The 27,909-nt window shown below is 31.0% G+C and overlaps 1 protein-coding gene, 1 long non-coding RNA gene and 2 pseudogenes across 3 annotated transcripts; 2 read left to right on the top strand and 2 right to left on the bottom strand.

The window, feature by feature from the left end:
* The first annotated feature begins 3,263 nt into the window (after positions 1–3,263).
* LOC106330413 lies at positions 3,264–4,607 on the top strand (annotated as a pseudogene).
* A 4,201-nt stretch (positions 4,608–8,808) lies between these two features.
* On the top strand, positions 8,809–10,045 carry LOC106328993 (cold-regulated 413 plasma membrane protein 1-like). Its single transcript, XM_013767551.1, has 4 exons — positions 8,809–9,144; positions 9,222–9,329; positions 9,435–9,505; positions 9,591–10,045. The coding sequence occupies exons 1-4, from the start codon at positions 8,975–8,977 to the stop codon at positions 9,833–9,835; spliced, it is 594 nt and encodes a 197-aa protein (XP_013623005.1). The 5' UTR covers positions 8,809–8,974; the 3' UTR covers positions 9,836–10,045.
* A 1,243-nt stretch (positions 10,046–11,288) lies between these two features.
* Positions 11,289–13,327, bottom strand: LOC106330414 (annotated as a pseudogene).
* A 12,519-nt stretch (positions 13,328–25,846) lies between these two features.
* LOC106334336 lies at positions 25,847–27,730 on the bottom strand. Of its 2 annotated transcripts, none has more exons than XR_001268585.1 (3): positions 27,190–27,730; positions 26,952–27,045; positions 25,847–26,823 (listed from the first exon to the last, which is right to left on the bottom strand). It is a non-coding gene; the product is annotated as an uncharacterized LOC106334336 (long non-coding RNA). The 2 variants fall into 2 exon arrangements; XR_001268586.1 differs by having other exon boundaries at positions 25,847–26,327; positions 26,400–26,823; positions 26,952–27,730.
* Positions 27,731–27,909: the final 179 nt, after the last annotated feature.

Here is a 27,909-nt window from a genome sequence, read left to right on the forward strand (position 1 = left end):
CTTTATGTATTACCATCCCCATGACGATCATGGACTTTTTTTTTTTTTTTTTTTTTTGATAAAATGTTAAATTATTATACCAAAGTTTTCAATTTTTTTACAGAAAGTACGCAGCAAACTAGTAGCGGAAGAACAAAAATAAACTAAACAGATGGATCCTAAGCAACGAAATAACAAAATGAAGCAAGGAAGAAGCTGACTTTGGACGAAACTTTAACCTTAGCGCGAAGGGCCAGGAGGCGAGCCGATAACAAAGAGAGCTTCCAGTTGCCGCGAGCTACCGGAGAGAAAGACACCCTCAAACCTTGAAACACACGGCTCCTACAACTTCCAGAGAACTTAAACGCCACCAGCTGCCCAAAGAATCACAACCCGATCTCGCTAGCTAACCCAAGAGACAACTATCCGGCAGCACGAAGAGGATCTCGCAACCGACGACACCGTCGTTCGGAGAAGGGTGCTGACGATTGCTGCCTCCAACTCACCAACCCGTGACCGTATACACCCGTTGAACCCAAGGTTCATATAGAACAGTGGGACCGGCCCGAAACACCTCTTCCAGAGAGGCACCACCAAGCACACTAGAAAGCAGGAACCAAACTAAAGCCTATCCATTGCCTACTAACCTAAACAATTCCACAGCTAACCCGAAACCGAGAACCCGAGAGGATGGAGAGCCGACGGCCGACGACCGCCACCGCCAAGCCCCCATCTTTATTAGGTGAGGTGAGAGAAACCCGAGGGCCACACCACCGGACCTTCACACAAATGGATGCAATAACAACCGCAACACTTCAGATCCGTAGATCGAACGGAGCAAGAGAATGTTCTGACCAAACGAGCGACCACCAGAGAGACCGGAGACCAAGCTTACCGACTATGGCTCCGGACTAACTCCCACGCGCCGTTACCGGAAGGACACCCAATAACCCAAGAGTGAGCAGAAACAAGAAGCCTGCCACAAAGCTCCTAGTCAGAGCCAACCACGAACCAAATCCCGACCGTAAAGCGAGAGAAACACCGCAGAGAAGACCCAACCGGTGTCACACGCGCCACAACTCACCCGAGAGCACACACCAAGCAGCCCCAAAACCGCCGGAACTCCACGAAACTAAAGGACTGAACCATAGGAGAGACACACGCCGTCCTCACGCTCATGGACTCGCCGCCGGAGACCTCAGATCTGAAACCCAGATTTCCGGATCTAAGCTGAGGTGGAGCTCCCCCGGCCGCAGAGAGAAGAGAAACGAAGGAGAGAAGAACATATGGAACACACACGATAGGAAAAGAGGAGGAGAAAAAAGGGAATCCGGCGACCGCGAGCGGCAGAGCGGCCGCCGGAAAAGCAAGGAGGCTAGGTTACGGGAAGGTTGGAGAAGAGAGAGGGAAGAGAGAGGGGAGAGAGAAAAAGGGCCCCAAGAAAGGGCTTCTTTCCTGCTGAAAAATTGTAGAGGGCTTCTTTTTATAGTGACTGGCCCAACTCCGAAGGGCACCTGCACAGAAATCCTTAATGCGTACCCGAGAAACCTTAGTAGGCCTTAGGCCCAGGCCATCTGCGAGCACATGATTTTTGTAAGGCACAGTACCACCCTGCTGTCCCCGAATATCGAACCTGCGACCTCGAGTAGTCATGTGTGAGAAACATCCTTGTACTGCCACTAGGCCACCAAGGAGTTCTCAAAACTGTAGAGGGTTAAACTTTTTATAGTGACTGGCCCCACCCCGAAGGGCACCCGCACATAAATCCTTAATGCGTACCCGAGAAACCTTAGTGGCCTAGTGGCAGGGGCGAAACCACAAATTATATTTGAGAACTCCTTGGTGGCCTAGTGGCAGTACAAGGATGTTTCTCACACATGACTACTCGAGGTCGCAGGTTCGATACTCGGGGACAGCAGGGTGGTACTGTGCCTTACAAAAATCATGTGCTCGCAGATGGCCTGGCCTAAGGCCTACCATGGACTTTTTTTTTATGGTTAAAAACAATATAGAGTTATTTTTACAATAAGCACGATCGAGTAGCACGCTGATTCTTACTTATTTAGGTAACCTCATTGTTTCAGAATTCACCATATTATCAATCAGATTCAAAATGTCATTTCAATTTGTTTCGTTGGATTTAGGAGTGTTCAATTCAGTAAATGAAACCGAACAGCCAAAACTGAACCGAAATAAAGAATCTGGTGATTTGACTACACCAAATAAACAATATGTATTTTATATAGAAACTGTAGTATATAAATATGTTAAGTTACTAACCGATTAAACCAATTTAAACCGATTTATTACAATATAGAAAATCGCTAATAATATAGTTATTTGTAAACTATATAACATAAGTAATAATATTTATATTTAATTTATTTTGTTTATATAATCTTAATTTAAAATTTTGTGTTTGCTAGTATTATTTTGTTTAAAGTTAAGAAGGATTTTTTTTCTTTTTTTCATAGATTTTGCATAAATTATTAGTTATTCCTTTTGTATATTCATTATCATTAGCTACGTCCAAATGCAGAAAAAATCTTAAAATTTGATATTATTTTTGTATTTTTAGTCACCGGTCTAACACTTACATTGTTTTAATCCAATTTTTAAAATACATCATTTTATGTGTTTTTATTCATAACTACAAAATAATAATAATATAAAATAATTAAATTTTCATAAAACAAGTAAATATCAATGATTGGTTATAAAACAGTAAATTTAAAACATATAAATATTACTTTTTGTAATTTTCTTACAAAATCTATATATATATATATATATATAAGAGGGTTTTATCTCTCCTCCTTGCGCCACATGGGATGCCAGCTTGGAAAATCGGTTTCTGTCTGCGCGACATCTGTCCCTGCATCCAAAACGCAGCGCTTCATTTAACATCTATCTTTCCGGGCTTCGTTTGACATATATGGTGATATTGGGCTGTTTAATTGGTAAGGGTCTGGGCCAACGTGAGGGATACCCCCCTCCCCCAACCCTAATACCTTGCTTCGAAGGAAATGAGTTCGCCTTTTCTCGATGTGCGGCGGGTGTTGACATCTGCGCTTCTTCTGTGATCTGAAACGGTGTTGTTAATGGCTTCCTCATAAATCCTATTTATTGGCTCCATCACTATGTGTATTCAAAGCTTCCTTTCGATCTTAGAGGCGGTGCCCAGGATCTGTATAAATAGAGGTGGGATTCCTCCTCTTGAACACATCTCCTCTTGAACACATCTCCTCTTCCTATCTCTTCATCTCATACTAAAATATTTTGAAATGGCTAATTCCAGAGCTTTTTTCTCCGACCTCAAATCCGGCAAGTGCTCTTTGAAACTATGTTGCAGGGTGAATCTTTATTTTTCTTTATTATTTATTGTTTGATGACAAGGCAAGCGTTTCTATTCTTCTTTATTATTTCAATCATCAAGCAAGTTTTCAAAAGGTCTCTTTTTTCGTTTATGTCTCTTTGCAGAAGGACTATGAAGAGTTAGCTGCAACCTTGATGACCATAGTTGACTGCGTTGTGAAAAAGACTCGGTTTTTTTTTCTTCTCTTTCTTTTATTTTTCCATTTCTTTACATATCCAGTTTTTGTTAGTTGACTGAGAGTTTATTGTATCCAGTATGTAGGAGAAGATAGAGTCGTCTACTGATGTTCTGAAAGGGATATTAAGACCTGTTGTGGAAGGAGTGGAAGAAATTTCATGGCCGCCAAGAGATCCTGAAGCTATCAATCAAATGGAAAAGGCGTGTACACATATGTTCACTTTCCTTTGACCAAGACATGTTCAACATCTTGTATACAAAGGTACTGATGATATCAATGTATTAACAGGAAATGATACAACGGGGACAAGAAGGGGAATTAGATGAAGGGTTTCTTTCAGAAGTTAGTGCTCATCTACGGCAGGTAAAATGTTATGATTGTTGTTTTCACGTGTAAGACAGTGACTTTATTTCAAAAGGTCTCTCCTTTAATATAGTATCAAAATATTTTACAACTCTATCCTGCTACGGTCGTCTCCAAGCGTAGCTACGCAAAGAAAAGTACATTGCTCAAGTCACTTGCTCACTCTAAGCTTCCATTATTCACAAACAAAATCTCATCACGTTTGCATCTGATCACAGGGAACGAAGTTCTAAAGGCGGAGCATTTTGTGGAAACTCTGATCAAAGGTCTCTTTATGCAACCCTATTTACCATGTAGTCAGTCGACACAAAGAAGTTCACATTTGGTTTATTATGTCTTTCCAGCTCCTGAGGAACAATGGAACATGTTTTTCTTAGAAGGGTTAACACTCGGGAAAGGTGAAGTAACGCCTGATGAGTTTTCTGCCGTTATAACATAAACTTTGTTTTATGTAATGTCTCTCTACACATATATAATAAAAAAACACAACAATATGAAAGAAAGTCTAACATGCTAACCGCGTTTAATTTGGGTTTAAACCATATGATAATACAATTGTTTGATCCGATTTTTAAAATTCCTCACACTTAACCATTATAATGTTGATGGCCCTACCAGGAAGGAGGTTCATACCAGCAGCGAATCTTGATCGAGTATCTCAAAGGGATTGCGTCCAGAGCAAATGAAATTATAAAATTACTTCAGGGTTAAATTAATTCCAAATTTATATAAAAAATCAATTCATTACACTCATAGTGAACTTTTTGTTATGTTACTCTGCCTTTGACGATTCAAACTAGCAAATTTTACATAAATAGTAGTGAACTCGATAGGTTTTTATTTTCATAAAGAGACGATCATTATGAAATAAATGAAAAAGAGAAAAAAAAACAATAATTATGGATCAACTTAACCCACTCGAAGAACAAAGTCAAACCAACAAACTATTCAAAATTTAGAATTAAATTAAATATAATGTACAACGCAAGTATTACATATACTTTTTACAAGTTTAACAAATTTAGGTATATAATCTGCGTGTTACGAAATTCGTTATTAGGAAATAAAAATAGTCTAGACAATTCAAATTTTTTGTTAAAACACTCCGATAAAACACATTAGCGAATTTATGTTCATAAAAATAACTCTTCTTTGACAATAATTCTTCTATGTCATTTTCTTCAACATATATATATATTGTAATGTGCACATTTATGTAATAATAAATAATGATTGCTATATATTATAAAACTAAACATTTGAAACTAAAATAAGTATTAAAAATATAATGCTATTTATCAAAGAACAGTGAAGGTTATTGTCGTTATAATTCAAAACAAAAATATTTATTATTATGATCTTATATTTTTTTCATTATTTGTTTGTTTATAATATTTTTTATCTATAATAATTTTTAAATACTTTACAAATTAATATAAAATAATTTTATTATAACTTCCCGCCCGTAGGGCAGACCGACCCTAGTTATTCAATAAACTCATGTAGTTAAATATTTCAATCATAACGTTCTCAGTTGATAACAGAGAATATTCATTTAATTTCTTTATTCCCCTGTATATTAATTGAGAAGTCACTTAACTGATGGTTTTTAACTTATAAGAGACCTTTCTCCTTGATTATTATAATTTGATTGGTTGATGGTTTTTAACTTTTTATTTATTTAATTAAAGTTTTTAAGAGAAAACTAACCCTAGAATTACCTAATCTAATATATGTTTCCAAACATACAATTAAACATCTTAAATATAGAAGAATTAATATAATTTATTTATAGAAACAATTAAATATCATAGATTACATTATATAAATTGATAATATACATTTAAATACATATGATACTACAAAAACAATTATAAATCATAGATTCCAGAAATGTTATTTAAAACATTGTGATAAATTGAGTAAGTGATACACTAAAATTGTGTCTTTATCTACTGCAAGCTAACAGTGTAGATGTAGTATTTGAGATTCAATTCCAGATGACCAATTTACACTTTATCTTTATTGGATCAATATCCTAAAACAATATGAGAGTTTTAAGATTGTGAATCGTAGAAAGCAAGTAAACAAGTAAGTTTGGTTTCAGATTATAAAGAATGCTAGCCTAGGGTGGTTGATCGGGTGTTAAACAAATGTGAGCCAAACAATTATTCAAGTTTAGTTTAGCACTAGCCTAGAACCCGGATCACTTGAGATAGATCAGCCCACTGTCGTGGTGCTTCACCTTTCAACGATCAGCCTCAATACCTAAGCTCTCGCTTGGATCAAGGCGTGATGATGAACATTAAAATCAAGTCTGATAGGTTCACTGAACACCCTAATATCTACTTTCGCTGATTAGGGATGCAATGCTCATTCATAACAGATCTAGCAACCTATTACACGGTTAATGAACATGTTAAACCTAGGATTTAACATTAAGCGACCAGTTTAATGCAAGTATGAATGAAGACAATCAATGGATTCACTTATCTATGTTTAACTCACGAAATTAACATTCTAACACCCTAGACTAAGCAAGCTGACTATTCAGCCATGAAACAAGAAAACACAGAGACAATAGAAAAAGAAAACATGTGCAGATAAAATAGAAGAAGGGTTCAGGGGTTCTTCTCTATGGTGAGAGAGATGGAGCCTTCTCCCTTACAAAATATCAAATCACAAATCTCTAAAAGCTCTAGAGTTGTTTCTCTCTGAAAAAAGAAGTGTAGAATGTCTAGAATAATAAAAAAAGAAAGATATGCAGGTCTATGGCGGCCTGGAAGTAAAAGGAGGGAACCCTAGGTAAAATCCCGAAATATTAGAAGTTGCCTTAAAAATCTCTGCCGCTGGAACATGCACTCGGGTTGTTCCGCTCGATCGGGAACAGTCATTTCAGACTGTTTTGCGTAAAATCACCAAATTGCAGTGTTTTCTGCCTCTTTTGCTCCAACTGGTTTATCTCCTACCCAATTCAACTCCAGACCTGTAATGACTCGAAAGGACTAGAAAGACTCGATAAAAACTCAAAAACACTTTAGAAAACATTGTTAGAATGTATCAAAAAGACAACATATCAGTAAGAAAGATCAATAAAAATGACATGTTCTACAATTGTTAAAGTCACAGATAAAAAATATAATGTAAATTGCAAGTATGATAAACTATTTAAAAATAATGAGATATATATTTTGCTGTATAATAACCTTTTAAAATGTACAATAATAAAAATATGCCTAAAATATTGGATCTCACATTAATATTAAGTTTATATGCCTAAACTAACAACATTTCGTTATTTAAAAATTTAAAAACTATTTTTTCTTATTAATTAATCATATTTAATTAAAATATGTATGCTTTAAAGGAAGAAATGGTTTGTTTAACCCATTTAAGTTTTATGTTAAATATTAAATAAAAAATGAGTGAAAAAATGTGATTTGTGATTTGATAAAATTAGAATAGAAATTACTTAGACTACCTTTTTCCTAATATATGTTTTTATGTTTACATTAACCAAATTTATCTTTGGTTTTAAAGAGATAAATCATATTATATATTAATTGAGAAGTCACTTAAGTAATTTTTTATTCTGTATTGTTAATATGTTAAGTTTTAAAAATAGTTATAATTTGATTGATTATTGATGTTTATTAGTTATTTATTTTAATCATATCTTAAAATAAAAGGTAACTATAGAACTAATTAATATAAATTACCAAATAACACAAGTAATATTACAAATAATGATTTATGGTAACTAATTGTAGAATTGGAGAAATAATATATGTGTTTTATCAATTTTTTTTCTTTATCAGTTATTTATATATAATTAAATAAAATATTTTAACTTTTTTATTGAAAGAAATTTAATGGTTATATATTTTTATATAAAAGAATTAGATTTGTAGGTAATGAATTATTAGAACTTTTTATGTTTTCTAAAATCCACACAAAAACGTTTACAAAATATTTTCATGAAAAAACATCTTATCATTGTATTGGTCCTACACAAAAAGATTATTCTCTTTTTTATTTTTTTAAAGCTAGTGTATTCCCGATTTTTTCACCTGTTAAAATAAAATATAAAGTAATTGTAAAACTAATTATCCGAATTAATTGTAATATTAATTTTCTGTAAGAGAAATATTTGTAATGACTAAAGTTTACATTGTTGAGCTATTTTAAATCTCACAGATCTTCTAAAACTATATGCTGAAATTTTTGATTATCCAACTATTTGAAATTAAAAATTATAATTATTATTAAAAATTATAACAATGTAAACATAATATATATTTTTCATATAATATAATATCCCGCAAAATTGCGGGCAAACACCTAGTAACATGTTAAACTGCAAATAACTTTCTATCAGTTTTAACTTCAATTTTATTTTTGAATTGTGACGATCACTACATAATAGTCAACAATACGAAATGAGTAATTTCTATGTGTTTGATAACAATTTTCAATTTTTTTTAAAATAGTACTTTAATAGGTTTTTAAACTTCCTCAGGTGTTGATTATAAAAAAAACTTAGTTTTATAAACAAATTATCACTACTAATTAAGATTAAATGACATATTTTTTTAAACTTCCAAATTCAAACATGATACCCTCAAAATAAAATGCTCAACAAATATTATTTTAACTATCAATCCTATCATTTTTATTTATCTATCACATTTCCGTTTTGGTCACTCACCAATTATTTAGAAAAATGTAGCTGGCTAGGACCATTGCTGCGTACGTCCACCAATCACACACACTCGTAAAAGGTCCATCTTCACGTGTCAAGAGCTTGAGCCGACATGTGCAACGTCTTCATCATTGATAGTAATCTATACTCTAAATTAAAAACCTATAAAATATCTGCTTTCGGATTACACATTTATTAATAACTAAATAGTTCCGTAATTGATTCAATACTCAACGTGGCAGAAAGGCATCCATCGATTCACTTCTATATGTTTCTTACATGAATCACGAGTCTTTCACAACATTCGTCATTTTCAAAGTTCTAAAAAGCTCTAACATTTTTCTCTTCGTCCTTCCTCTGTAATCTCCGGAAAGAGATGACTTTCACAGCGATGAGGAGAGACCATGGAACCCTTCATGCTATGGTTGGATCCGATCTCAACGAGCTCGCTACCGCTGCTAAGAATCTCGCTAATCACACCTTAATGCTCACTGGTTTAGGCTTTGGTACTTCTCTCCTCGAATGGATTGCTTCAATCGCCGCCATGTAGTCTTTCTATTCTCTCTCTCTTTCTCACTTCTTCTCTTACTTCTTTTCTTGATGTTCATCTTGTTTTTTTGCAGATACTTGTTGGTCTTGGATCGGACTAATTGGAAGACGAATATGCTCACATCCCTTTTGATTCCTTACATCTTCTTCAGTCTTCCTTCTGTGATCTTTGGCCTTTTCAGGTAAAACAAAATAAAAAAGACAAAAGTAAAAAAATAATAATAATCAAAAAGACAAAGTTGATTCAGACAAAGACTTTTCTTTAACTCGTGTCTTAAATTGGACAGAGGAGATGTCGGTAAATGGATCGCGTTTGTAGCTGTTGTTGTACAACTCTTCTTCCCTAAACACTTTCGAGGTTTGTCTTCTTCACACTCTCCGTTGTAAAGAACTCGAGACTTTTTACTCATTGCTGATTGGCTATCTCTGTTGTTGTACATAAGAATGGTTTGAATTACCGGCGGCTCTGATTCTACTCATCGTGGTGGCTCCGGGTCTCATCGCCGGCACATTCAGAGACAACTGGGTTGGTTTAGTCGTATGCTTATTGATCGGATGTTACTTGCTTCAAGAACACATTAGAGCTTCAGGTGGATTTAGAAACTCGTTCACAAAAGCTCATGGCATCTCCAACACACTTGGGATCATTGCCCTCGTCGTCTTTCCCGTTTGGGCTCTTGCCTTTTAAGACAACTCTCTGTTTGATTTCCCCCTTTGTTTTTTTATGTAATAGTGATGATTTTGTATGATTCTGTGTCTCTCATAACTTGTCAACCAATGTGGTTTAAGTTTCTACGCTCTTAACATATTCAATAAGACATGAGGTGTTTTGTTGTGTGGATTGAACTAAGATTTGTCATTTGAGATCTCTTGTCAAATACATTGAAAACTCAGATTCTAGAAGTGTTTTAATGTTTCGGTTAATCTGAGCTTCATGGACTCTTAACATCATCTAGACCAAAAAACTCTCTATATTATATCCAATGGAAGCATCTCTACGCCTTGAGACCTCTGCGATCAAAGCATTGCAAGTACTAATCTGTAAGGTGATTCCTCTGGATCATGATAGAGCTGAAGTAGTGTATTTCTCTGTAAAAATTATGCATTACAATTTCAATAAAAGGAGAGTCGTGATTTTGCCCAAGACTAAAGAAAATATCTTTATAATTCTGTTGCAAGCCAATTAAGCTGGAATTGTCAAGGCATTGAACGGGTTGATGGCGTGACAATTCTCCGTCTTGAGGAGATGCATATTTTTTTTTTCCCGAGGTGTTATTTCTGTTGGAAATGCTCAGGTTTATGAACGTTATTGTGGATCTTCAAGAGTGGCTTGGTTATCAAAGAGTACATACGGTAGAACCAGATAGTAGAAGTGGAGGGCTTATTTATTTTGGAAAAACTTGATGAATCTTTTTTTTAGATAAAAATCTGGTGGAGTGCAAATTTAATTGTGTATATATGAGCTCCTTTGGCCAGGAATAGAGAGCTGTTATGGAAAGGATTAGATGGGGATGTGGAGGAAGGATATGTGGTGTATCTGAGGTGATTTCAGTGGCATACTTCACAAAAAATGGTGTTTCAGCAATTTGTAAATATAATCAAGGCTTGTGGTATGAATGAGCTTCCTAACCATGGTAATATCTTTACATATGGTGGCATGAGATATGTTCTGTGGATTCTGAGCAGGCTTGGTCGATGTTTTGACAACCATGAATAGTTAAAAAAAATTTAATGGCTTCTAAGATATTTTTGGATAAAAGAGGATCAGATCACAGAACGTTCCAAAGGTCAATTCAGGTTTGATACCCCATTTCTTTTCTGTTTTAGATAACCAGAAATGTTCAGTAGGCCGAGGCCAACGACTAATCTTTTGGGTATGTCCACGCGCGGGTGCCGGGCAGATTCGATTGCTTGTAATTGGAACTAAATGCATATGTCTCCTTGGTCACATGAGCGGGCATACCTGAGATGGTAGGTTTCGAACATGCTTACCACTTTTCCAAACCCGCGGTACCACTTGGCAACGATTGTGTGGTTCGATACCTCATATTTAAAGCAAAGATTATCATTATTGTTTTATTGTTAATCATAACTGAATCACAGAGACAAAGGACGGAACTAAATTTAAAATTTTAGTTGTGTTAATCATAAGCCGAGCTGCAAAATATCTTGACTGTAGAAGCATCAAGAACGTAACCATGGTCCATAAATCCAGCATCTATCTCTCTGCAACATTCTTCGAGAGCTCTATCCTCTGCTTCTCCTCTGATTTCCCAGTAGATTACGTAGCGACCGGGACTAACTTTAACGTCTGCATGGCTCGTAAAGTCAACGACTTCGGCTTGTGTTGTTTGACTCAGAAGCTGAGACGCCTTGTCGACCACTCCCTGAAGATCCTTCTCTGTGTTCTTGTCAATGTTGATGTTTAAGATGAGTTTCCTTCTGTATATGAAACTTATCTTCGGTGTCCCGTTGTGAAAACCGGTCACCTCAACGACATCTCCTAACCTGTACCTGTAAAGACCTGAAAAGACCACAAAGTGTCAGGTCCGGTGCAAAGCCAAATCAAACATTTGGCTTCAGTACCCAGTTTTGATAAAGAAAATTACATAGACATAGACCTCCAAATTTATATAAATTCTTTTTTTTTTATTGAAATCTTTACTAAATAACTCGTCAATGCAGCAGAGAATTTTTATTTACCTGTGAAAGTGGTAAGAACAACCTCGTACTCCTGGCCGAGTTTGACCTGAGAGAGCGGCACAGCTGGTTTTTCTTCGACAAAGTCACCCCCGTCACTAGTCATGTCTTGTTGATTCTGTTGCCTGTGAAGTGGTATAAACTCGAAGTAGCTAAAGGTGGGAACCACAGCAAAGCTCACGTCTTCAGGGGGAAGCTGAGGATCAACGTTCACACCAATCAAACTCTCGGATGAAACATAGTTTCCGCTCACCAGAGGCAAACCACCAGCGTAATGCCTAAGCTTTTTCAGGTAAGGCAACATAGAACCCGTCATGATCGAGGAGACATATTTTGCATTTCGCCATAGCTTCGGGATTAAACCGAACCATCCTAGGTTTGATTCCAGCTCCATTCATATCTCTTCGATCTGAGAAGCTAGAGATGGGTTTGGTCTGATGAGAGCCAATACAGCTGTTCTCATATTGGGCAGAGTGATTCTTGAGCTAAGATTGCCCTCCTTGATGTCAGCACATATCTCTCTCCAGTTTTCTTCTAAAAAGGAGAAAGCTTGGACAATGGTGTAGGCAAAACCAGAGGCGACAAAGTCAACTTGGCTAGAGAAATGGAGACCAAGTAGGAGATGACAATACGTGCACTGCACGAAATCTCCTCCCGAGATGACTTCTTGTGGGCTACAGGTGAAAGACTTTGTTGCCTCTTGCTTAGTTTTGAACTCTTTGCTCGCATAGTAAAGTGTTGTGGCCGTTCCTACGTCTAGTCCTCCTGGTGTCTTAAATACCTTGGCGGCATATATAAACTCAAGAATCATCCCTCCTTCCCTTATTGGATAACACCTGCATTCTCAGGTACTTGTGAGCAAATGAAGAACTTTTTGATGGACAAGAAATGAAAAGAAACCTTGATGTGTAAGCCGCTGATAATCTGGACATCTGAAGAATAGCTTGCGTGATCTGACAAGTAAACGGAACATACTTTTGTCGCCCTTCTGTTGTTCCAGAGCTGTGTCACAAAGAAAAGAGAAGAGACCAATAGAGAACAGATATCACACACAATATAAAACAATTTAAAGCTCATAAAATTAAATATTAAGTAGTTATTATAAATTTTATATTTTGTAAGTATTTATATATCACACACACAAAGATGTTCATATATTCATGAAAATATACCTGAGGGAGAGAACAGTGATGGGTTCTTGTGTGAGTAAAGGAGAAGTCTCTCCATTTGCAATTCTTTGAATATACGGGTCCATATCAGCATGTGAAACAATAGGCACCAAGGAAGTAAAGAGAGTTTCCAAGCTGTTATCGTCCATCTCTTTTACATCAACACTCCCAAGCCATTTCCTCAGATAGTCCGCTCCACAGTTGAGCTCAAGAATCCGTCGCAGGGTCTCTCTTTGAGCTTTGCAGGCGTTCTCCGAGACATGCTCGAACCAACCAATAACATCAGCATGCCCAGCTTCTGCAGTTTCCATCAGAGATTAGCTTTTAGCGCACTGTTGTATCTCAGCGATGCAAAGGAATACCAACATATAAAGGAGTATTATTGGTAACTGATCATCTTAAATTTATACTTCTATTAGTGAGACATCCATTAGAGCACCTCTATTACATAGTATCTCAAAAGTCGTTTTTTCACAGATTTTATAATAAATATTTTAATCTAATGTTTTTTTGTAACCAAACTCTTTTATATTTAATTTCATTATGAACCTAAAGTATCTAAAAGTTTTTAATAATAACTCCTTACAAATACGGTATCTCCTTCTTTTCAATTTTTTGTTTTGTTTTTAATTTTGAGAGATACTGAGTTAAAACATCTAATGAAGTGTTCTTAAAGGTTTATTAATATATTATTAACATTTTATTTTGTAATTAAACTTTAACTCTTGTTTTAGATTTAACTTCATTATATGAATAACACTTGTACCTCAAGTATCTATTTTTTAAATAATATCTCATTTCAAATACAATAACTCTAATGAAGTGTTTTTAAATGTGTATTAATTAATATGTTATTAACACTTCTATTTTTTAATTTAAATTAACTCTTATTCTAGATTTAATTTCATTCCATGAATAACACTTGTACCTAAAGTATCTAAAAGTTTTTAACGATATCTCATTCGAAATACAAAATAAGTTTCTTTTCAGAGTTACCAGAATGGTTTGCAGAGTATTAATGGAGTCTGTTTATGTTGATGACAAAAGAATATATTGGCATAAAACTAGGATGACGTGTTATTTCCCCGTTTTTCTTACTTGTGTTGCTGTGTTACAACACTGATAATAAACTTGTAAAGTCTTGACCGTCCCGCCAATGCCCATGTTCATTCACTCGGCATGTGGGCTCTACATGAGTTAACTTTGGAGGTTCAGAATATTTTTTTTATTGAATATGTAATAACCATATGATTTTTTTCAATTTTTTTTTAATTTCATCCGCACAATATCACGATCACTTCCGATAAGTCAACCATCCTTAAAATATATCTATATTATTAAAACAGAATCACCAAAAAATCTACTTACAAAAAGTTATAGTTGAAAAATTACATCTTTTAACTTATTATTATTTCTCATATAATTAAAATAGTAAATATTAAATATATACTCTACTCTAATATATTATTTCAATATTTTCAAAATAAGACATCTAAAAGATATTCTTAAGTATCTTTTTCTAAGATTACATTTAACAATATTTTTAATACAGTAGAACATCTATAAATTAATACTCCATAAATTAATAATCTCTATAAATTAATAAATTTCGCCGGTCCAACTTGGACTAGTTCAAAATTTGATATAAATCGATAAAATAATAAGAAAAATATTTTTTTAGAAAATTCTATGTAAATATATGGTCCCACTAAAATTATAAATTAATAATTTATATATATATATATATATACATATTTTATATAAGTAAGAACCTATTATTATATTATTTTTTTTATATTCAAAATAAAATTATCTTTATATTTTCTTAACACTTAATATATTTTTGATGAGATTTAGTAATATTATATCTAAAACTACATTTAAGTTCTATGAAATATATATCATATACACCAAATAATATAATAAAATTAATATAAATTTAAAACTTCAAAAATAACAATTAATTTCTGTAAACTAAAATCAAATATTTTTCTTATTTTAAAATAAGTATATCTTAAAATAAAAAATCTAAATAAGTAAAATTTTATAAATTAATATCTCTATAAATTAATAATATTTCAAAGTCCCAACATTATTAATTTATAGAGGTTCTACTGCAGTTCTATTTAAATTTAAATATATATATTTCTTTCTGATATTTAATTTAATAATAATTTTAATGAAAATTTAATATTATTATAAATGAATATTAATTCATTATTAATTTACGGAATAAAAAATAAAATTTCTATTGACATATACATAATTCATATTCATAATGAAATTGGTAGATAAATGAATTATCTTGTTTTCATATTATAATTTAAAGCTTTAAAGTACAAGTAAAATTATACGAGGCATTTATATAATTGAATTATCTTATTCTCATAAAATTCTATTTTTATTTAATTATCTATACTTTAAAAATGTTTATATAAAAACACATATGTATAAAATTCTAAATTTCAATAAGTTTTATCCGAATTTAATTATGCGCTCTAAAAATGCATATCAAAATCTAGTCTTTGTTTAGCAACTAGAAATTCATTAAAGCTGAAAGAAGCCCCATTGCCAATTGATTAGAGAGTTTTGTAGGCATGCTTTTGCTAAGCTGTTTACAAACCCATTTTGGTTCCTAGGAATGAAAGAGAACATGCAGAAATCAAAGAGAGAGGATATGGATTCGATAACCGATAGAATCCCATAGAGATTCATCGGGTTTGCAATCGAATTTAGAGCTCTTGTGAGCGTTTCTGAAATAGAGTCACCAAAAATCAATTATACGAGAGTCATAGTAGGACCATTTTATTAATTATTTATTATAACTTATTTGATTATTTACGGTAATCAATTAGATATATAACATTTTTAAAAATCTTAATAATTTATAAGAATAATAATAAATTTATTTCAATTTAAATTTATGTTTTATTTTTATTATAGCAAAATATAGTGAGAAAAATCTAAAAATTACTAAGAATTTGATTTTCTTTTTTTATAAAATAACGCATTAAATAAATTTGTAATTACTAATATATTATTATAAATTATTGTTAAGGTAAATTTTATTATAATCTGAAAAAATATTTGTTCCTTTCATTATTAGAAGTCTGTAGCTCCTATATTTATAGTTAAAAAAAATTAATTATTTTAAACCAACAAACTATACATTCCTATTTCAGTATTTCATACATTCTATGTTTAATATAACTGACGATTCCATAGAACTAAAATATTTTTTTTACAAATATTCTATCATCAAACATTACTATTAATCAACCCAAATGATCGTTTTTTTCAGTTATAACATATCATTATAACGCAAAATTCCATAGGAATGTAAAACTATATTATCATCATTAAAATATTTTTTTGGTTTTCCAAATAAAAACCTAGTTCATATAGACACACACACACACACACACGTGTATATATATATATATATATATCTATTCTTTTTTATTTGGAATAGGTCATATAATATATATATATATATATATATATAAATATTTCCTTAATGATTCCACAAGATATGATATTCTTTTCATCTTTTTTTTTTGTCATCATGATATTATTTTCATCTTTCGTTGCGGAAGATGAAATATCTCAATACTCAATATTGCACCATTTCATTAATTATTTATTATAACGTATTTGATTATTCACTGTAATCAATGAGATATATATATATATATATATATATATTTTTAAAGATCTTAATAATTTATAAGGATAATAATAAATTTATTATAACTTAAATTTATGTATTATTTTTATTATAGAAAAATCTATTGAGAAAAATCTAAAACAATTACTAAAATTTTGAAATATTTTTATAAAATAACGAATTAATTAAATTCGTAATTACTAATATAATAATATCATTATAAATTATTTTTGAGGTAAATTTTATTATAATATGAAAAAAATAGATGCTTTCTTTCAAAATTTTTATAGTTAGTCTATATCATATTAAAATATAAGTAGTATATGACATAATTATATTAAATTAATAAACTAACTTATTTTATTTTTAAAAATACTTCCGCATAAATAAATAAATGAAATATCATTCACCGTTAAAGGGATTAAAATTCGTAAACTATGTAATATTTTTATACAAAAAATAAAATTGTTAACATATTTTTAACTTTTATATCTAGACCATATGTTATTATAACTTTTATTTATTTTGAAACTCACAATAAAATATGATCTAAACATGATTATATACAATTACTATAATATATAACTAAAGTTTAGTTTTTGTGTTATTTACAAAATATGTTATTAGAAAACTTTAAAATTTTAATAATTCACTAAAATATTAATACTAAATAAATTTAAACTATAATTTAAAGTTTATTTTTAACTATAACAAAATTTATTTAAAAAATATAATTTTTTTACCTAAGATTTCAATATTTCACTGATTAGTAAAAAATAATCCAAAATTCATATATTATTCAGCACTCAGAAATAGTTTTATAATTTTTCAAATTTATCGTGACCAAATATATAATTTTGAAAATAAATATTTCAAAATTAAAATGATAATATTGCAAATTTTGCATAAGATAAAATCATAGATGCTAAAGTATAACGTTTTGAAATGTAACATGAAAAAAAAAATTTTAAAAGAAAGAATAGTGCAATATTTTGACACTTTAATTTAGTTACAAAAAATCAGAATACTTAATACCAAAGCATCCGATAAATATCCTATATCGACAATCTCCATAATTAATATATATATCCATAATATTTAGAATACAGCTTTATGATTATAATTTATAATATTTGCATAATCTATATTTTATAAGCATCTTTAATAAATATCACTTTTGTAAAAAAAATATTTTGACCAAAAAAAAGAAAATATTCTAAAATTGACATAAAATTTAAAAATGTATTTTCTGCAAGCTATAGAAATTGAAAAAAATCATATTTTGAAAGAGATGCTCTATTTGTTATTTCAGATTATCATTTTACTGTGCCGAATACAAAAAATATAGTAGTGCTTTACAGATGGGTCGTGGAAAGACAAAGAACCTTACTCCGGACAAGGTTGGTACAACACCTTAGAGAGTTTTGATGGATTGATGGGGGTAAGAAATATTAGAGCAACTCTATCACCTCTTCATGCGGAGATGGAGGCACTAATATGGGTGATGGAGTGTATGAGGAATTTGCACCAGATTCAGGTCACGTTTGCAACAGATTGTTCTCAATTTGTGAAGATCGTTTCGGAACCAGAAGAATGGTCAGTATTTGAAATATATCTGGAAGACATTAAGATTTTGAAAGCAAGTTTCCGCAACTCAGAAATCATTCATGTACCTCGGACGGAGAATTCACGGGCGGATAGTCTAGCACGCAATGCCAAAAAACAACCGTCTTTCGTCGTTCACATGGATGCAGTGTTACGAATTTGGTTCACAGAGTTATTATGAGTCTGTATATATGATGTCAAAAAAAATATAGTAGTCATAGTAAAATATAGTGTTACCTCGTGCAAGCTTGTCCGTCACTAGATTAGTTGCTCTTGGTATATGTTGAATCTTGAAGGAAGGAAAGAAACTCTTACTGCGTCGAAACTCCTCCAAGTGTGTAGCAAAAGCTGGCTATTCGTCAGGTGAGGACACCATCTTCACCAGTTGAGAACAGTCTGTTGTAAGAACTACGTCTGAAAAATCAAGGGTCTTCATGCACTCCATAGCCCATATCAAAGCTTCACATTTTGCATGTAGAGCTGATAAGCTTCTTCAGAGATTCATCGCCCCCATATCTTATCTTCTGATCCTACGCCTCAGCAAAACCATCCCTGCCCGGAGAATTTATCATTCTCCTTCCACACACCATCTATAAAACAAATCCTCGAAGGACCCGAAGATTGCCAGTCAAAAGCTTGTGTACCCTGAAACTACCTTTTTGGAATTGTTATTTGAGCCTCCGCCCATACCTCACTCTCCACTTCCGCAATTCGAAGAATTTCCTGAGGGTTTCCATCTCTATTATTAAAAACTTTATTATTTCTATTTTTCCAAATGTACCATAATATCAATGGAAAGTTGTTAAAATCATATTCTTTTGGCAATCTCCAGAAAAGATAATTTATATTTGTAAACACCGAAGCGGTGGGGAAAATACCAGGGGCTGGAGGGATTTTTGATAAATCTCAGGTTTGCAGAGCTGATGGGCATTCAAATAAAGCATGATTCACTGACTCTTCCTCGGCACCACAAATACTGCATCGTGTATCACAATTAATACCTCGTGCCCTTAAAATTTTTGCCACCGAAATAGTACCGGAGAGAATTTGCCAAATAAAATGTCTAAGTTTCAGGGCACATTTAAGTTTCCAGCAGAAAGCTAGTAATGGTTTAATATGCGGACCATAAGGAACCAAATCTTATACTTTATCTAGAAATAATGATTTCACCCTATATGCAGACTTAACCGTATATTTTCCTGACTCTGTGAAAGCTCATCCATAAGAATATTGCCTATCATTCCGGCTTATAGCCAAACCTCTAATAATTTTGACATCCTCTGGGTGTATGTATAGATTGAGCAAGTCCGCATTCCAAGATTTCGTCAACGGATCGATGAGATGATCCACCTTCAAAGAAGGATTTAAAAATTGGGATAGTGTTTTTTTATTTGCTGATCTCGGGTGAGGAGTAGGATTCCATGGATCATTCCATACGGAGATGGTCTGTCATGTTCCCACTCTTTTGATTAGCCTTTTATTAACCAGAGATCTAGCTGAGCAGATACTTCTCCAACCATAAGACGGTGAATAAGATCTGTGAGGATCCAATGGATCAGTATTCCGAAAATATCGGCCTTTAAATACTTTTGAGAACAAACAATCTGGTTTGTCAATCAAACGCCATAACAGCTTTGCTAGCAAAGCAGTATTAAAATCTTAGAGATCGCGAAAACTAAGTCCTCCCTTCTCCTTGGATTTACATACCTTATCCCAGGCCTTGCTCTAAAAAAGCGGCCGAGTTACCGAGTAATCGTCCGCAAAATCGTGAAGCGTTGGGTCACCGTGACGAGTTTGGCCAGTTCGGATGCATTCCATGCTAACCCGCGTTTCGACCGCCCAGAACGTGGTATTTTAGGCAATTTTCCATGGTAAAATATATCATATTATGTAATAAATTAAATTGTTCTACAATGACTTATCAACAGTAGATAAAAATGATGAATCTATTTTAATAGAATATACTAGATGTTCACGTGTGCCTGAAAAGCACATAATTTATTATTTTGTAAAATTCAATTCTAAAAACATTTTTTGTTATCGTAAAATATATTTTTTGACCTAACTATATGAATCATTGTGATACTTACGCTTTTTGTAATATAGATATTTTATTAAGGGAAATACACTAGGATAACACTAAAAAGTTATTGTCACAAATATAGACTCTAAGGATCAAAATGACCAATATGTTTCATTGTAAATACACACTTATACTCCTAGGGTTAATTAATACAAAAATTAGGGTTTAGAATTAAGGGGTGGAGATTTGGGATTGAGATTTAAAATTTTATAAAATAAAAGATAAATATTAAAAATAAAAATTTTTAAAATAGTTTCAAAAAGTAATTTCGAATTACAAAAAGAAATTTTGAAAAAAAATGATTTTTTTCAAAATTCTTTAAAAAAAGAAAATTTTATAAAAACGTTCGAATTTGAAAACATATAATCTAAAACTATAAAAAAATATTTTTTTTAATTTTTTTAAATTTTTTAAATTTTTTATATATCTAGGATATTAGGATTTTTTTACCTATTAAATGAAACATTTTTGTCATTTTCCTCCTTCTGGTCTATTTTTGTGATCAATACTTGAAAATTGTCTATTTAAGAGAATTGCCCTTTTATTAATTATGATATAGACATTTTATTAATTATGGTATAAAAATAAGAGTTTGTTAATAATAATTGAAATGAGCTAATTTTATGAGTTATGGATTTTATAATAATTAGTAACCATATGGGTTATTAAAAATTGTCTTCAAATCCCTATATTGAACATCAAAAATATATTAATTTTTCGTGTCAGCTATAATATATCTATATTGTACTTCTAAAAAATATTTCAATAGATAGTATTGAATTTAAAATTATAGTAATATTTGTAACATATTAAATTTTAAAATGTACTACGATGTAAGTTTTTATGTTGATTTTTGGAGATGGTGATATCTACATATGTAGGATTTACACTTAGGTTTAAGGGTTTTAGGTGATGAAGACCATAAAATCAATATATTAAGCATAATTTAGGGCACAAAATATTGAATTAAAATCTTTCTTGTTAAATAAGTTTAAGTCTTTCTAAACATTTGGTGTAAACCGTGTTTTAAGATTACTTTTCAACTAATGAAAAAGTTTTCAAATTTTTTCTTCTTTAAAAATTTTAAAATATTTTTATATACTAGGATTTGATGAATTGATTTTTTGTGGTATTCTTTAATAAACAGGATAACTTTTAGGAATAAATTATAAAATATTTTTTTCTATATAATTTCACAAAGAACGTGAGAGCATATTTTTTTACATCTTATTTATTGAATATATTGCTACGAAAATCAATAATAGAGTTAAAGTGTAGAGCAATGTTTTGAAAATCAGACCGGAAACCGATTCGGCATAGCTTTTACAGCAAATAATATAAAACTAGGGGAAGTTTCATGTTTACCACTTTCAAAGTACCACTTTTCATTTTTACCACCACTAAATAGATATTTTCAAAAATATCTTCTTCATTAAGTGACAAAAGACTCTTATATTGTTTTATATGTTTTCGAATTATAGTTTTTCAAATTCGAACTTTTTTATAAATTTATTTTCTTTGAATTTTTTTTTTTTTGAATTTTTTTTTTCCCGAAATTTTTGTTTTATTTTTTTTCAAATTTTCTTTTTGAAAATCGAAAATTATGTTTGAAACTTTTTTAAAAATTGTTTTTAAAATTTTTTAAGTATTTATTTATATATTTATTAGAATCTTAAATTTCATATTCCAAAAACCCTACTGCACCCCTTAACTCTAAGCCCTAAGTCTAGATTAGTTAATCCTAAGGGTATAAGTGTATTTTACCATTTATTAAAAGTGAGGGTAAAAGTGATTAGTGTAGACATGAAAAGTGATATATGAATGTGGTATTTGTGGCAATTTCTCATAAAACTACGACAATAAAAATATAGACTAAATTTTAAAACTAAACTCCTACATCTATAGTCCAACCAATTATCCCATATAGAATATACTTAAATATTCATTTTACAATAAAGAAATGAAGCAAACCTTTGGAGCGAATGTTACTTCATTTTTTCTTTTATTTTGAAAAAAATAAACTTTTGAAAATAAAAATGAAACCAACCATTTGTCAAAATAAACATGAATAATGGTACCAACAAAGTGGTAAACATGAAAATTTCTCTTGTATTATTTACATTAACCAACAAAATATATAACACTTCTTGAAAATCTTAATAAATAATAAGGATATTGATAATAAATCAATTTTAACTATAAATTTGAATTTTATTTTTTAGTTATAACAAAATCTGTTGAGAATAAATCTAACAAAATCCTACTAAAATTTTAAATATTTTTATTAAATAATGCATTAGTAAATTTTATAATTAGTAATATGATATTACTTTAAATTAATGTAAAGGTTTTGATGATGACCCTGTTGACTCATCCAAGAGACAGTACTTGCTAACCAAGTTCCAGATAAAGTTATATGGTAACAAAATAAAACTATGTGCTAGTATTCTGCAATGGGAAAATTTCAAGGACATTAAAGGAATATTTTCAAAAATACATTTTTTATTAAGTGGTAAAATACTCTTATACATTTGTTCTCTATATATATAATAAATCATTATTTAAATAAATAAAAAAATTATGTTTTCAAATTATACTTTTTCAAATTGAAACTTTTATTTAAATTTTTTTTTTGAATTAGTTAACCCTCGGGATATAAGTATCTTTAACCCTTCATTAAAAGTGAGGGTAAAAATGATTAGTGTATACTTGAAAAATAGTAATATGAATATGGTATTTGTGGTAGTTTCTCTTCTGCGATTGATCAAACTTTTGTCGGACCACAATAAAAAATCTCTCATTATTTTACTAACTAATACATTTGCCTACCATTACGCAAGTGGTGATAGTTGTGATACACTGAAACCATCTGATTAAATATCAGAACATATATACTACCTGCAAATGGATCTCACATCTAAGATTATACGCTGAGAGGCACAATCAAGAACAAAACTTGTAGCTCACATAAAGTACTCTAATTTACCCCACTTACAAAAAATTTATTCTCGTTACCCCGTCTATTTTCTAACTAACCTTCTCTTTTCTTCATTCCCTTCTTACCATTTCTTTCTTTATTATTATTATTTTTTTTTCATATGTTGCGAGACCCACACGACTGTTTCTTTTTCTTTTATTTTTTCAGGTGGATCCCACCTTATTCTTCTATAACGAGTGGGGTTTTTTTTTCAGATTTATTTCCGTTTTTTATTTTTTTAAAAGAATTATTAATATTTAATATTACTAACAATTATGGAAACGAAATTAAAAATTTCGATTTATCTTCAAATATTTTTTATAAATAACTAAATTACAAAATAAATTATTTCAATACTATTTCAATAAATAAACAATTAATTTCAAAATAAAATTTAAGAAAATATTTATATAATTATTTTCCAAAACTAATTTTTTATCTCTTTTATTTAAAATTTATCAAATTTAAAATAAGATATTTCACATTTTAATTAACACCTAATTTCAAAATATCTATATAATTATTTCAATAATATTTCAAAAATACAAATTTAATAAAATATGTATTTTAATAATATGTTAAACAACAATTTCAAACATAATTTAATAAAATATTTATATTAATTTAGGTTATGAAAATATTTTCAAAATTACAAATTTAATAAAACATATATTTCAATAGTAGTTTAATCAATCATTAATTTCAAAAATATTTCTTAAGAAACTGTGTATATGAATTATTTTCCTTAATTAAAGTTTTTATCTCTTTTATATAGCCTTCAAATTTAAAATAAGATATTTTATTATTTTATATTTATAATTGAATTTAAGAATCTATATAACTTATAAATAATATTCTCTTTGTTTCATAAAAAGTAAGACACTTTTTCTTAAGTAAATCTTTAAGAATCCTAATTTAGTTATATCTATTTTGAATTTAATATTAATGTAAATATTCTTTGATATTCATCTTAAAAACTTTTGATTAAATAGATGTATTTATTAAGAACATGAATGCATTTAAATCATTTTTAATCTTTGTAAAAATATCAAAATTGTATTCTTCATTAAACGGAAAAGGATATATATTCACTACTAGAACTACCTTAAACTACCTTGGATTAACTTGTACTACTATGTTTATACATATTTCTAAGAACTTTATATTTTCGGCTTATTATATTTTAAAAGATATAACTTATGTATTTTGAAATTATATGTCTAAATATGTGTTTAGATATCAAATTAGTTATGAAATCTTTAATATTTCTTAAGTTGTTAGAAAACTTATCTTTTTCACAAAATCTTTAATGTCTTGATGGTGAAGCTATAATAAGGTGAATCACATAAATTACATATTTAAAAAAATTTGTTTCTACGAAAGTATTATATACGAACTAAAACTGATTAAATGCATCGATTTTACTAGAAATATTTTATTTTTCATGTGGTATAACTAATAAATGTTAAAATTTGCAAAAGTATTACTATGAACAAGATAGTATTACTACTACCTTGAGTACTACTAAGTGCAAATATATTATTATTTTAATATTTTTCAAATTTATGTTAAATATATTTTATACGTTTTAAATATGTTTTACATGTCTTAAATGTCTTATTTATCTTTGTATATAACATACTCACATTTTAAATTAATGAAGTTTTTAATAGTTTTTTAAGTCTAAGAATGTTTTTTTTTAAATAGTTTTCTTAATAATCATACCTAAAAATTAGTTTAAAACATGTGCTACTTCCCCTTTTGTTTAAAGGTTTAGACATTTTTTCAATAGTCCAATTTTTTTTTTGTATATACTAATACCTAGTACTAGGTGTTTTCCTGCACCATGTGCAGTAAGAAATTTTTTAAATCTAATTTATATTTAAAAATAAAATTTTTAAATATTATATATTTTACTATTTTCTTACTAATATTTAATATAGATTTGATATATATTAAATCAATTTGCATAAAACTAGTAAAAATTGTATAATTATAAAAAATTTAGCTTAAACAATATTTATAAAATTTGTATATATATAAGAAACTAATGATTTTACAATTAGATATTTAATTTTTTTAAAAATTGTAGAAATTTTTGAAAGCTTTAGTAATACAAATTGTATAATTATACAAAAATAATAACATTTCAAAATTTGAAATGTTATATATGAATATATTTATTTTATAGATGATGTATGAGTTATTACCATATTTAAAAAAAGTTTACCAAAAAGAAATATCAATATTAAATGTAATATATGAATTATTACCATATTCTAATAAGTTTGCCAAAAATATAAATCAACATTAAATGTAATTATCCATGTTATATTTTTTCGGAAGCCATGTCATCAATTTTAGTAGCCATGTCATATTTGTTTTGTGAAATTGATTGTAGAGAGTACATGTGGCAAAATCACTTCGCAAATATAGTTTAGGGGATTCCATTAGTCCAAACCTGTTTCAATCTTATAAAAATTTATAAAACCCAAATATTAAAATTTACACATTCAAAATATTAAAATTTTAAGAATACAAATAAAAAAAAAACATAACAAAACCGCCACTGCCCACAATGCACATGACTTGGTCCGAGTAAAACCATGACTAACGCATTCTCTATGACATCCACTCGAAACTACTTATGCATAGAGTTCCACCTAGACGATGTAACATACAAGCCCAGGAACATGATTAATAATTGAATACGGAACATATCCAAGATCCAACACCTTCAGCTAATGTATCACCACTAAAGCCAAGATCAGAAGAAATGCTTTCAAGGAACAACTCTGCAACAGGAAGAAAGAATCTATTGTTGAATATATAGTAAAAACACGCTCCTCGCAAAGCACGCTGGTCGCCACCCGGCAAAGCCTCTTTGATCCTCATGTTTGCTTCCGTCTCAGAACTTATATGCTTAGTAATTTCACCACTTCACCGAAAATGCTCCCTGCTTTTCCTATGCCTTGAAGCCTGAAACAAAACAAAATATAGAGAAAAATGTATCGCTGGTTTTGTTGTTCAGTAGGCAAACTTTCTTCTTACATTAGATGCTTATGTTCCCTATTGTTGTGTCTCTCTTAATACTAATACCACTCAATCTTGCTAAACTAATTTTCCGACTCAATGGGTGTAAAAGTTTGGATCTTCCTCTGGTGAAATGTGGGTAAGCGCTCTCTGATTCACACAGTCACAAAATTAAGGAAATTCATCAAACTAAATCAACTGTGTTTCGATTGACCTTGGGGGGTTTCGATTGTCGACGGATTAGAAAAGAAGTTAAGAGTAAAAAAGGAAGCACGAGAAAGGATACGAGGTCTTCCACTGCACTTGCCTCCTTCGCTAACAATGCCGCCACGAAATTCTCTGCCGCCAATGACGACGAACGACTCTCTGTTGTCAACTCCGTCCACGAGAATTGCGACTGCGCTCACATCAAGCATAGCCGTTCGTCCTTCGGTACAACAATCTAAGGTTACGAATGATTAAAAGTGCTTAGCTTACCAATTCACTGGATATGACCAACGAGAATGCGCCATAACCATTATTAGCCTGAATTAATTCGTTGGTTTCAAAGATAAAATTGTACGAATATACCTCTGATAGGAGGAAGAACGGGACGATTGAGTCGTTCCGTCGTCGGAATAGAGCCTGAATTAAAACAGAGTTATGGAACTGAACGATTTTTTTTCTGTTGAAGAGAAAACGAAAGGTCAGAAAAAAAAAAGATTAAAATTCCCAAAAAAATCGTGAGAGAATGATGGAAAGATCTGACAAATTTTTTCACGGTAGAGAGGTAATTAGTTGAATAGCCTCCAGAGAGAGAAAGTTCCACCTTCTCCCTTAAAACTCAGTTTCTCTGCTCAGATTTGGTTAAGACTGGCGTGTTTGGACTTACACAGCCACGACGACGGTCTTAATCTTTCCTTTAGCTTGCTTTTGTTCTTGATTTTCTCGTGTTTGACAGAGATTTTTTTCTGAGTAGTTGTTTTGTTGCGGTGGAAGAGGTTCCCGAAGAGATCTCCAGCCAGAGCTAACAGATATAATTGATTATGACAAAGAAGACGCCGGATCTGGTAGAGGTACGGAGAAGTTCACCTGCAAACGTCTTCTTCTCTGTTTTTTACTTAGCTCCTTGTAAGATTTTGTTTGTCCGGTGACCAAATCCATCAACTCACTCCATGTTTTGAGATCTTTACTCGGGTCAGATGTGTTTATAGCTTCAAAAAGGCTGAATCTGAGGTGTCCTTGTCTGGATTTTAGTGTTTATCTTTCTTTACCGTTGTTCTAGCTTCGGTGTGAGATAGTGGTGTGATGGTGTGTGGAGAGTAGAACATGTCTAACATCTCTGAGAAGTTTCAGGTTGCTTGTCCCATTCTAGGAAAGAGTCATTCTCGCGGCCACTGAATAAGTGTATTATCCGGTTTGTCTTTTGCTCTTGTGTTCCTCAGTGGCTTCGTATGGTTGGAGCATTATAATGAGGTTGAGGGTATTAAGATTTCTGATGAAGGTTCGTTTGAGGAGGGAGCTTAGCCCCAATTGTTGTTCTTCTCTG

This window comes from Brassica oleracea, chromosome C3 (assembly GCF_000695525.1).
Source record: "Brassica oleracea var. oleracea cultivar TO1000 chromosome C3, BOL, whole genome shotgun sequence".
NCBI classification, from domain to species: Eukaryota; Viridiplantae; Streptophyta; class Magnoliopsida; order Brassicales; family Brassicaceae; genus Brassica; species Brassica oleracea.

Coding starts and splice junctions, on each gene's coding strand:
- LOC106328993 (XM_013767551.1), top strand. CDS start 8,975: ATGACTTTCACAGCGATGAGGAGAGACCATGGAACCCTTCATGCTATG. Junction 9,145..9,221: donor ATTGCTTCAATCGCCGCCAT/GTAGTCTTTCTA, acceptor GTTTTTTTGCAG/ATACTTGTTGGTCTTGGATC. Junction 9,506..9,590: donor CTTCCCTAAACACTTTCGAG/GTTTGTCTTCTT, acceptor GTTGTACATAAG/AATGGTTTGAATTACCGGCG.